At 42.1% G+C, this 13,242-nt stretch overlaps 1 protein-coding gene across 1 annotated transcript; it reads right to left on the bottom strand.

The window, feature by feature from the left end:
- Positions 1–595: 595 nt before the first annotated feature.
- Positions 596–13,158, bottom strand: ptrh2 (peptidyl-tRNA hydrolase 2). Its single transcript, XM_039757016.1, has 2 exons — positions 13,072–13,158; positions 596–1,244 (listed from the first exon to the last, which is right to left on the bottom strand). The coding sequence occupies exon 2, from the start codon at positions 1,219–1,221 to the stop codon at positions 712–714; it is 510 nt and encodes a 169-aa protein (XP_039612950.1). The 5' UTR covers positions 1,222–1,244; positions 13,072–13,158; the 3' UTR covers positions 596–711.
- Between the last annotated feature and the right edge of the window lie 84 nt (positions 13,159–13,242).

Consider the following 13,242-nt stretch of genomic DNA (forward strand, 5'->3'; position numbering starts at 1 on the left):
TGCTCAGTATTGGTAACTTCTAAGCAATTTTTTCTAATTTCTGATTTAAGTAATTTTCACCTTTTTGCTGAAGGTACTTTTATATGGCTGGATTGTATTTATACCTGAACAGGCATCCATTTTCTTAACCCAAATTTGGCGCTGCTCATCTGGAACTTGCTTAAAGACTCACACTTAAGGTAGTTAGAGATACTAGTGGATCTAAAGCTGCGTTCCATTAGAACAGGGAAGCCTGAACCAAATTTCCGAGTTCCAAGTAGGATGTTTCAGTTGGAACACCCACACAAAATTGATTTTCTACTCTGAACATTGGGAGCTCCTCAACACCCCCAACCTCAAAGATGCTGTTTAACACTTCTGTTTGTGTCTCAAATCAGTCACACCCCATACTGTCAAATTACTGTTGACATATTGCTACAGAGTTTGGATGTCCAATAAGCTGTTCAGTTATTGTCTGTATTCCGAAAAAGCACAGCAAACGTTTACTTGGAAGTGCTCCTATTGGTTTTCCAAATGTTTTACTGGAAACCTATCAATCTGGGAGTGACATCAGCTCTGATATCCAGTTCTGAGGTCAATGGAACACAGCATAACACTGAGGGAGATAATTCTTTTAATTTTTAAAACTCTACCAGTGGTTAACTGCATCATTCTTTTAGATTTATTGCAAAGAACAACTGCCTAAAAAGTTGCATTTGTTGAGCATACAGATCAGTACAATTTTAAATGTAAAGTTACTTTGTCTACTAAATCAGCAGGGCCTGGTCCCACACCTAGTACAGTAAGTGAGCCTGGTGCTATTTGTGTACGTCCAGCATCCTTTATTAGACTAACTGGCAGACCCAAGTCTTTTGCCTGAAGCATCAACTCTATCAAGCCAGATTCGTCTGGAACACGCACCACAATCTTTGGTTGGCCACAGTACTCCCATTGCTTCAGCAGCTCTGGATTTCTTTTCTGGCATTGCTTATATGCAGATACTGCAGCATGGGAACACTGTGCTGCAACTTTTCCCTTGCCCATTTTCAGGTCACTTCGAACAACCAGAATCATCTTGAATTCTCCCGTTTCTCCCATGACACTTGGTTCAGCTTCTCCTCCAGCTCCCAAGAAAGGCTTTTTGGAAGGTTGCAGATGGCTTCGAAGCAGCCATCCAAGACACAATCCCCCACTTGCTCCTGCAAGCAGACTTAGAATGGTCGATGTGGCAAAGGAAACCATTATGTTGATTTGTAGTAGTCAGACTGGAAGAAGAAAAATGAAGATGAGCAAGACAAATTGTTGTTCATTGAATTAGGTTCAAAACAATTTGAAAAAAACAAAGGAATCAATACTACTGTTAGTCAGATGAACAAATATTTTAAAAATAACTACTGCATGCTTAAGTGATTTAGCATGTAGTTCTAAACCTGATGATATTGCCAGTTTTTAAGCTGTTTATTTTAAAACAAGATTTTTTTTTATATATAAACTTGTTGGTTTAGGTGAGCATTCATTGTTGGAGTTGTATGCACCCAGCAGTTTCCACTAAATAGACTGTCACGTATAAACTGAAGTGAAGGCCTAATACTGTGCTGGGTGACATTAAATACTTGGCTTCCGGTGAACAATTAGTTTGTCAGATATGGTTTTCTGAGCAACACTGTTAAATTTTTTTATAAGTGTAAATATTTCTTAGCCCAAATACTTGGCTACTGTTGTCATAAAACTAACAAAGTTGTCGTGCACCCATATTTGTATCATAATGCACAAGAAAACCAAATGTTTTAAATGCCTTCCCAATAATAAATGTGTCCTGTTTAAATACCAAAACCAGTCTGGGTACCCAAGTTTAGTCAATTGAAAATGTGGCAAATTTCTATATGAACATCCATATACATATTATGTGACAAGGGTTTTAATGCAGTTCCATCAACGGACAGTCCAAACCTACACTACAAGTACATGAAAATGTCTCTGATCACAGGTGCACCACTGACTGCAATTGTGGCTATGGTGGACGCCTAAAAAGACAATGCTTAAAAGGGTTTGTATTTGTGTCATTAACCTTGCTATGTATAGTACTTCAAAGAAGACATGCTACAAGTGCAGTAGATGGATGAGTTTTGTCTGATCTAATATGATTGGAAAAAGGACTAATAGACCCAAGTAGCCACTACCTATGAATTGTGTACTGAGCCTTGGAGTTCATACTAGGAACCTTCCCATTACAGGAAGTTTTGTAGCATTCCTATTGCAGGAACTCTGGTAGTTCCTGTTTTTTTTTTTTTTCCTCTTAACTCCTACTCCAGGATGTGTAATTTTCATTCAACCAGGAGCTATGGTGGGTGGAACTTTGGTGATGAACTGTGCTGATTACTTGACCACATGCACTGGTCCCATCCTACAAATCTATTAGTAGTTGCGTCACTCTTCATAGCTGCCTCCCTGGTATGTTGTATTATGCACCACAAGTCAGGTCAGGTTGGGCAGCATGCACTGGTACAGTGCATTGCTGCACCCACCACATAATAAAACATCATGTCTTATGAAAATAACAAAGGCTGCAAAGAAACTCCACCGATAATTTGATTATGCTTGAAGAAAACCCCTCAATGCTAGGATGTGGTCGAAGGTAGACTGCTTAGGCATAAAACTAGGCTAACTCCGGGGGGTTTGGGTTGATTTGTTTTAAACCTATTTTTGTAAAACTTTATTTATTTGTATGGAATGTTGTTTGTTTTTAATAAAATAAAAAAAAAAATAGGCTAACTCCTGTCGCTGGTAGGTGAGCAAGTGATCACTGATGCTATTGAAGATGACCTTACCAGGTACTGAGAGCAGTGTTATCTCCCTGTAGTTGCCGTAATCGAGGCGTTCACCCTTCCTTTTCCAGATAGGGACGACAAGTCCCATTTTTCAGTCAGTTGGGATGACGGCGTCTCCCAAATGGAAGCAAAGATTGCCGGCAATGTCAGGAAAACAGCCTTAACACCAGCCTAGAAAAGTTCAACCTGGATACCACAGATCACTGCAGTCTTCTCTATCCTCAGCTGGTTCACCACCTGTGCACTCTCAGTGAGACTGGGTGGTTCACAGCTAACTTGAGGATCAGCCTCAAGAACTGTGAACCCAGAGATGTCCAGTGTCCTAGCGGGAGGATCATATTTAAACAACTGTTCAAAGTAGCCATCCCAAGCGGGTCAAAACTGCAGCATCATCCATGAGGACTGTTCTATCACCCACCCTGACTGCGACTCACGAAAAGATCTGAATGTGCATAATGCTTTGATTCCTTAGTAACCAGGTCATGAGTCACTAGCCCACGGACAGAGTGTCGCTTGCTTACAGATTCCTCTAACGAACGGCACCTTATCTGCCCTCGGAGCCCTCACAGTTTCCAGGAAAGACTGGAGATGCCATCAAGCCATGCACTGTGGCTCTCCTCAATGATATCCAGGGTGCCCTGCGAGAAGGAACACCATAAACACCAATACAATCCTCCTCTGCAACCTTCAGGTCTTGTCATGCTTCCAGTGTTCCGCAGTCCCTGACCTTTTGCACAGTTAAGGAACATGGAGCCACTTTCACTACGGTTGCCAGACCCACGAGGACCAACACAATCTTCATAGCTAGCCCTGTCAGAGCTAATGTTCACACTGAAGTCACCCATAACCAGAAGAGCGTCACCTTGTGGGCACCCATCAACCACCCAGCACAGTTGAAAATAAAATTTCTCTCTCATCGTTGCAGTACTCACCGTGGTCGGAGTATACACTTGAGACAACAAACAACACACCCAGAGAGTGCCTTAATCTGACTCTCACAATTTGCTCATTGAAAGGAGCCGATACACCACAGCAACTGCTACTCCCCAAGTATGACAGCCATCAGAGAAACCAGACCACCTGAAGAGATCTGGCCAGTCCCAGGTCTGCGCATCTCAGAGACTGCTGACACTGAAATGTGGTTTACAAAGCTCTTTCGACAGCAGAGGAAGATGGTCATCATTTTAGAGAGGACATCTCAAAATTGGGACCCGAGTGTTGCTATGCAGCAGGAGATTTCTCAGCCCCACACCAGGCCTGTCCCTATTGGCTCTCCGGGGGTTTCAATTCTTTTGGGCATGAGGCTCCCGAGGCCTTTTCCCCCATCCCGTTCATAGTAGGGGCAGCTACAGCAGAGTACTAATCCCACAAACAGCAGAAAGGAGTCTTGTCTGCCATTTCAGAGCTGTGTAAAAGTTTTTCATGATGGTTGAAGTACCAATAGTGCCACCATCCCTCATAATGCAGCACCACAGCGAAACAATAATCTCCCCTGTGAATTTTCAATCGCTTCGAAGCAAGGCTCTACCCTCACCTGAAGTGCACTGGAGCTGCAGCATCATATCACTGGAAGCACTCGTGGGGGATTAGATAAGTGGAGCTGCCTACCTCACATTTACGAGCCAGAGTCGGGTGTAGGTGGACAAAGCTTGCATGGAGGAGGTAGTGAATGACTGGGAGAGAGAAGACAGTGATTTACTGTGCTTTATTTTACATATGGCTGTGACTATGGTGGAAACACACTACATATGTACCTGTTCTTTCTATACTTGTGCTTCCTTCAAAGGAGGACATCATATTGCCAGTTTCTCTTCCACAAAGTAGAAGGAGCACACTATAAAGCAACGAGGGAGGATGCGTGGGAACCTGTTGATTAAATGCATAAGTACATTGCACGATTAAATGTTAATGGTATTACTAAAAGTTTAAAAAGTTTCTTCTGAATTACCACTTGATAATAAGCTTAATAATTAATACTCAATGTCGTACTTAAAGCAATTGTATGTTCAACAGTAACATGAGTGGTGTGAAGCAGAAATGGCAACATGTAAAACTAAAATAAAAGAACATACTTTACTATAGTAAATGGATATGCAAACATTTATTGTGCTTGTCATTTAAAAAGTCAGCGGTACAGGATGATGTGCAGTTGCCATGGTCTGCCCCAAAAGGAATGGACAGGGCTGTTATTCGCACATGAGTGCATGGAGTTTGATTCTCGCACTCCTAGTTTGCTTTGTATAGCTGGAGTGGAAATTCTGGGAAATCCAGCCCCTTTGCAAATATAACTGGTCCTGTCCTAACGTATTCTGAGAATCTCTATTGAAAACACTATTTTGGCACTTAAATCTTTTAAGTGAGAGTACTTTCTCTTTAATTCATAATTGAAACCTTTGACATTCCAGATCATAAAGTTCACTGTTTCGTCATAAAAACCATTCTTCTGAACTTTTGTTGATATTTTGTAGTCTTATGGTAGTATACTTTTACATATGATAACTTTCAACTAGATTTCATATTACTGCCAGGTGTTATGGCTATGAAGCCTATTGTTATGTTGGCACTAACAGTTATTGTTGTAGAAAGGAAAAACAAGAAATAGCAAAGCCTTTTTTCTCAAACTCCTTCCCAAAATCTCTCCTTCAAAGTCACCGAACATTCTCTGGAGTCCAGTTAAATCAACCATTAAGAAATGGAGGAAGTATGACACAGCTGTTAATCTGCCTAGAGCAGGCCATCCACAAAAACTGAGTGATTGTGCCAGAAGACTAGTGAGGGAGAGGCTCAGATTGGAGACACTTTACATACGATAATGGCTGGCCTGGTGTTTAAGAATTGGAGACAAAAAGAAGTGCACTGTTTAAAGGAAGGGGGAAAAAAAACATTTTGGCCAAAGTTTATCAGAAGGCACATTGGTGACTCTTTAACATCAGCTGGAAGAAGGTTCTATTGTCTGATAAAAACAAAATTGAGCTTTCTGGCCATTAGACTAAAAGCCACACACATTATAATAATACCCCTCCATGAAGCATGGTGGTGGCAGCATCAGGCTGTGGTGATACTTCCCTGCTGCAGACATCAACTTCTTCAGCTTCCTAGGTAAGGCATTTGCCCGGTTGGGCAAAATCCAGGTGATGGTCGAGCAAGAGATGCACGAGGCACAATTTTGACTCCACCTAGATCGTGGAACAGTGGGGCCAGCTCTTTTCCCTGGTGTAGTTGCTGGAGGGTGTATGGGAGTTTTGTTAACCAAGTTTAAATGTGTTACATATATTTGGATAAAAGAGTATGACCATATCCCTTGAGGGGCTGTAGGAATACAAGCTAACAAGGCTGACCTTGCGAGCTATTCATTCCCTATATGAATGCAGCAAGACCCAAGTCCAAATACTTGACATTAAGTCTGATGCCATCAGGGCTGCTTTGTCTTCCCCTCCTATTTTTGGTTTTCATGAAGTAGATACCCAGGCACAACTGCGATGAGGACCTTTAAATCTGAGGTTCTCTCTCAGAAATGAGTGGAGTGCTCTTTCCAGATTAAAGGGGGAGGGGGGGGAACAATGGCCTTTAGTGGAGGACTTCAAATATTTTTGGATTTTGTTCACGAGTGATGGAAAAAGGAAGTCTGACGTAGTGTGGTGTAGTGGTTAAAGCTTTGGACTTCAAACCCTTAGGTTGTGGGTTCAAATCTCCTGTTACTGACACTGAACAAGTCACTGCCTGTGCTTAAATTGGAAAACGTAAAAAAAATGCAATCATCATAAATGTTGTAAGCTGCCTTCGGCCAAATAAGAATGTAAATGTTAGATGGACAATAGCAGCACTGTACCAGTCTGGGTGGTGAAGTGGGAGCTGAGTCTAATGACAAAGGCTGTTTACTCAAGATCTATGCACAACCTGACCAACTTGAGTAGTTTTGAGGGTGAGGGGGTTTTGGAAGAATTGCAGTGTCCCAATGTGCAAAGCTGATAAGAGACGTATCCACACAGACCAAAACGATGTCCTGGCTGCCACCTACTAAAGAGGTCTAAATTCCTGTAAACCTCTCTTAATTCAGAGTGTTCACAGGAAATAGCGATTTACTTCATGAGGTGGAAATACATAATAAACAACACATATTTGAAATACTACAATGTGTGCTTCAGTTTAAATGTTAAAAAGGTTCAATATTCTTGATTGTAATAGAAATGTGTCATTTTTTTTACTCTCTGTTAAAGATCCATAGAGGGTTAGATCTCTAATAAAGGATCAAAACACATTTATAATCACTGACCTTGAAATAGTCCAAATACTACCAAATATGTGTATGGTTAAAATAAATTTTGAATGTTCCAGGGTGGCTGTTAAAGGGCTAAGACCACCAGTAGTAAAGAATCCTATCCCTGAAGTCAGCTGACGTAGCTCGCACAACTTCCTTCTGATCATTTTTTGACAAAGGCACCTATCAGGGTTACTGTTTATCATAAAGATGTAATTTCCTGCACAAAATATCTTCTAAAATGAAGGGTTTTTGGGGGTCTGAAAAGCCAATAATTGTATAACTAGACATATCAAGACAAGTCAAACACAAAAAAAAGAAGTGATTTCAAAGCGTTCATAAGTAATTTTGATGACAATAATACTGACTTGTACTTAGGCGATCAATCATTTTTGTTTGTAACTATTTAGATCATATTGATGAGATCTATTTTCATTATGAGGCTAGACTTTTTCTGATGATCATTGTTGCAAACATTCACCAAACAAGGGTGTCGGGAACTGTGCAGCCACAACTCTACACTTCAGCCTGGTTCAGAGCAGGGCAAGCTATCTAGCAATGTTCAGATGCCTTGATTACTAAGTGCAACTTGTCCAAATTCTCTGGGGGCGGAACTGAAAATGGCTGAAATAAGCAAAGCTTGTGCATTTTGTAGAATACCCTCCAAGCAGTTTTGCTATCACGTGGGTTACTGAAGCTTTAGATCCCTTTGTCATCATGTCAAGGATATTATAACCATGAAAAAAATCAAAAACTAATTATTTGATCACATTATGCAATAAAAAACGTTTTGTACCCTTGGGTTATATATTTTTGCTTAGCAGATTTAATCAGGGTTGCCAGGTACTTCAGTCAAACCCCAAACCCAGGGTTCAGGAAGCAAATTTTCCCATCTATCTGAAAAACTAAAACCCTAAGTACACTCTTTTTACACTACATGGAGGATTCCCACAAATGATGGGCTCTTTCTGTTATCCAAATCAGGTTAAAAAAATAAAAAAGGTCATCTGATAAACAATAATGGTAATGAAAAAGCTCAGCTAGTGTATTCTTTAATGATTTCATTGAGGTTTATTTAAACTTACTGCATATGGATCTCTCACAGGACACAGTCCAAAGACATACATGTTGGCTGGATTGGCTCTAGTATGTATGTGTTCGCCATGCGACAAGCTGGTGTCCTGTCCAGTTCTTATTCTATTATCATACACTGATAATTTCTGTATTATCTATATCTTTATTTATTATATTACATATCTATTGACTATATTTATGTATCTAGACTGCAAATACCATACATTGCATCAATGTTCATATTGCTCACTACACGTCAATATGGTTACTACTTCATTGTCTTGTCTTTGCACAATGTCTTGTTTGTTTTTAATTTTAAATTCTATTTTTAATTTATTTTTTACTTTATTATTTGCACTTCATGTTGTTATACTGTGGACCCTGAACTTCACAATTTCGTCTATCTGTATACTATGTCTCTGCCGGTCTTATGACTCAGGCGCCGCTGCGAGTGGCAGCCTTTCCAGCAGCTCTGTGTACAACTTTATTTTTCTACCTTTTTCTCTATTTTACTGATCACTCCTACCACTTTCTTTATGTGGACTCCTTCCCTGGACACTTTTTACTACTTGGACATGGATTTTTACACGCATCTATTCAAGCAGTCAACTTGCGCTGAGAACAAATGCTAGCGCCGGTGTGGGAAATGTGAACTCACTACCAAATAAGATCGATGAACTGGCTGCGCTGGTGAAAAATGTCAGGACCTATAGAGAATGCAGCTTGCTGTGTTTTAGTGAAACGTGGCTAACAACGAACATCCCAGATCCTAACATGGAGCTACCCGGGTTTAGCACAGTTAGAGCGGACAGAGACGCAAATACCTGCGGGAAGCGGAAAGGAGAGGAAGACTTGCTCTCTATGTAAATACAAGGTGGTGTAACTCTGGACATGTAAATGTTAAAATCTCCACTTGCTGCAGGGACATCGAACTGTTGGCCGTAAGTCTGTGTCCCTATTACTTGCCCAAAGACTTTGGACACGTCATTGTTGTTATTGTTTACATCCCTCCTTGGGCGGATGTGGAGATAGCGAGTGACATCATCCATTCCGCTGTTGCTAAATTACAAACACAAGCACCCCGAGGCGCCTGTGCTAATCTCTGGAGACTTTAACCATGTGACGCTGGACAAAACATTACCTGCCTTCTCCCAGTATGTGGATTGTAACACCCGGGGAAATAGGACTATTGAACTACTGTATGCAAACGTTAAAGACGCATACAGTGCCACCCCGCTGCCTGCGCTTGGGAAAGCAGATCATAACCTGGTTCTGCCTCAGCCTCACTACAAACCACACACTCATTTAGGAAGTGTGGGGCAGAGCGGGCTCTGAGAGACTGCTTTGGAACTACAGACGGGGATATTCTGCAGGGATCATATAGTGAGAACATTGAGGAGGTTGTTGACTGCACTATTGGCTACATCAACTTCTGTATGGACATTGTAGTTCCAGTGAGAACAGTACGCCGCTATGCTAACAACAAGCCATGGATTACAAGTGACATCAAAGGCCTGTTGAACCAGAAGAAAAGGGCTTTTAAAGACGGTGATCAGCATGAGCTCAAGAGCATGCAGAAGGAACTCCGGGTTCAGCTGAGGGCGGCGAAGGAGCAGTACAGAAGAAAGCTGGAGCATAGGTTGCAGAATAACAGCATGAAGGAAGTGTGGGATGGGATGAAGATCATCACTGGCTGCAGCTTGAAGCGGGGTGCCACCATCAAGATGTGGAGAGAGCAAACCAGATGAACAACTTCTTTAACAGGTTTGACCACCCTAACCCACTCTCACCTCGGAGCACTGTACCCTCCACCCATCCTTCTGCTGATACCAGCATAGGTGAGACATCCCCACCCACAATTACAGCAGCCCAGGATAGCAGAGAGCTGAGGAGACTTCGTGCCAGGAAAGCAGTGGGTCCAGATGGAGTATAGCCATGACTGCTGAAGGCCTGTGCATTGGAGCTGGGGAGTCCTCTACAGCACATCTTCAACCTGAGCCTGGAACAGGGGAGAGTCCCGAGGGTTTGGAAAACATCTTGCATCACCCCAGTCCCAAAGGTTTCACGTCCTAGTGAGCTGAATGACTTCTGGCCTGTTGCTTTGACGTCACATGTGATTAGGACCATGGAGCGGCTGCTGCTTCACCACCTGAGGCCACAGGTCCGTCATGCCCTCGACCCTCTGCTGTTCGCATACCAGGAGAAGGTGGGAGTGGAGGATGCCATCATCTATATGCTACACCGATCCATCTTCCACTTGGACAGAGGCAGTGGTGCTGTAAGAATTATGTTTTTGGACTTCTCTAGCGCCTTCAACACCATCCAACCTCTGCTCCTTAGGGACAAGCTGACACTAGATTCATACCTGGTTGCATGGATCGTGGACTATCTTACAGACAGACCTCCGTATGTGCATCTCGGGAAACTGCAGGTCTGACATTGTGGTCAGCAACACAGGAGCGCCGCATGGGACTGTACTTTCTCTGGTCCTGTTCAGCCTATATACATCGGACTACCAATACAACTCTGAGTCCTGCCAAGTTCGCTGACGGCACTGCTATCGTGGGCTGCATCAGGAGTGGGCAGGAGGAGGAGTATAGGAACCTAATCAAGGACTTTGTTAAATGGTGCAACTCAAACCACATACACCTGAACACCAGCAAAACCAAAGAGGTGGTGGTGGATTTTAGGAGACCCAGGCCACTCCTGGACCCCGTGAACATCAGAGATGACTGTGTGCAGAGGGTGCAGACCTATAAATACCTGGGAGTGCAGCTGGATGATAAAAAGAACTGGACTGCCAATACTGATGCTCTGTGTAAGAAAGGACAGAGCCGACTATACTTCCTTAGTAGGCTGGCGTCCTTCAACATCTGCAATAAGACGGTTGTAGCGAGCGCCCTCTTCGATGCGGTGGTGTGCTGGGGAGGCAACATAAAGAAGGAGGACACCTCACGCCTGGACAAACTGGTGAGGAAGGCAGGCTATATTGTAGGCATGGAGCTGGACAGTTTGATCTCTGTTGCAGAACGATGGGCGCTGATCAGGCTCCTGTCAATAATAGAAAATCCACTGCATCCACTGAACAGTATCATCTCCAGACAGAGGAGCAGCTTCAGCGACAGACTGCTGTCACTGTCTTGCTCCACTGACAGACTGAGGAGATCGTTCCTCCCCCACACGATGCGACTCTTCAATTCCACCCGTGGGGGGTAAACGTTAACATTATCCAAAGTTATTGTCCGTTTTACCTGCATTTTTATCACTCTTTAATTTAATATTGTTTTTTTTATCAGTATGCTGCTGCTGGAGTATGTAAATATCCCCTTGGGATTAATAAAGTATCTATCTACTTGTAGATGGTTGAGATGACAAAGTTTGCTTTGACTTATTTTTGCCTTATTCTTATTCTTCTTGGAGCCCGGATTGGCTCCAACTGCCCTATGATCCTACCCTGGATAAGTGGGTTAGGAAGATGGATGGATAGAAACAGCACTCTAAACATGTAAATGCAATGCTGTATACTTCGATATGCATAGACAGCTTCATTATAAAATGAGTAACAAGAGACAGCATTTATGCCAAAATATGCAATCACAGTTACATTTACAAGACAATAAATTTTAGAATATCAAGAGTAATCATATAATAGACACTCCATTTATTGCTTATTCTGTGCCTGTTGCTTCTTACTTTAGGAGTCATCATTACAAATATTAATTGTCATACTGGATTATTTTTCAAAGATGAGCTAATACCAGCCCCAGATTTGATTTCCTACTTAGCTCGAAGGGGGTGGTAAGTAGAGGCTGTTGCAAAACATGAATGTCATTATCGGATGGCCATTAATCCCAAACCACTTGAGTCTGGTATCTCTACAGCCTGAAGCCTCCACTCCGACCCTTAAGCTCCAACTGACGTAATGGACAGACATGTGGGTCAGATCACCCTCCCACTGCCCCAGTCTTAAGCATATCCTGTCCCAGCGGGGCTCTGCAGCTATACTCTACTGTCATCCATTGGCGTTAACTCCATCTACTTGGAGCTTCAGGATGGAGAAAGAGATATGAGTGACCCCTAACCAATTACACATGAGATTTTCAATAAGTGGGCGGAGCAATGAGAGGTGGCTCTTGAAAGGTTCAGTATGTTGGTTATTGTTGACTTTCAATGTTTATTTGTGAGGGGTGAAGAAAATATGGTTAGTATAAAACCATCTTTTAACTGTAAGGTAATTCACATAAAGTAAAAAAATATATATTTTTAAGAAATACCCCATGTTATTTGTGTCCTTCATGCAACTCCCCCTACCCCTTCCATGGCCCCCATTCCCTCTGAACTAGTGATTCCTAATGATGGATGATGTAAAGGCAGAAAATACTTATTTATTAAAACGGGGTAAGCCATGTGGCGAATTTAAAAGTAAATTAGTTGGATGAAGCAAAACTTTTGACATGTACACATACATACTGTCAATAAAATTTCCTTAAAAACACCTGCTCGATCATCATACTCCTTTTGAACACTGAAGGTCCACTAAATATCCACGTTCTTTACCCTTTTTCTTCAAAATGACTTCTTAAACTGGGATTGCACATTGCAAACACCTCAGCGCGGCTGCAAGTCGGGCAACGGAATTCAAACCTATCAAATACGTCAGACATTTCAACATTAACCACTGCGTCATCGTGGTGCCCAAAGCAATGCAAAATCTCGATAGTTAAACGAATCCAGGATGTACAAGCCATCAAACGAACTGTATAAATCTCGAATACACGTGGAAAGCAAGTTAGAACCGTCACACAGACAGCACAACCATTGCGAACATAAGGAGAATTTCAAGCCAGTATTTACTCAAACCAGAATGAATACTGTGGCCGCAACTATATCTCACTTTCGTGTAAAACATACTATTTGGATATAACTTCTTACCGGTTTCTTCCTCATATGTGATTCCAATTCAGGCAGGTGTCGCACGAAGACTACGTAATGTAAAGAAGCTCCTCCCCTTAATAATAATTGTCTAGGCATACTAAAATATGCTTGGCTCCAATGTCACAAAATCCAAAGTCACAAAATAATTTAATTTATTATGTGATGATA

The sequence above is a fragment of the Polypterus senegalus genome, chromosome 6 (assembly GCF_016835505.1).
Source record: "Polypterus senegalus isolate Bchr_013 chromosome 6, ASM1683550v1, whole genome shotgun sequence".
NCBI lineage: Eukaryota > Metazoa > Chordata > Cladistia > Polypteriformes > Polypteridae > Polypterus > Polypterus senegalus.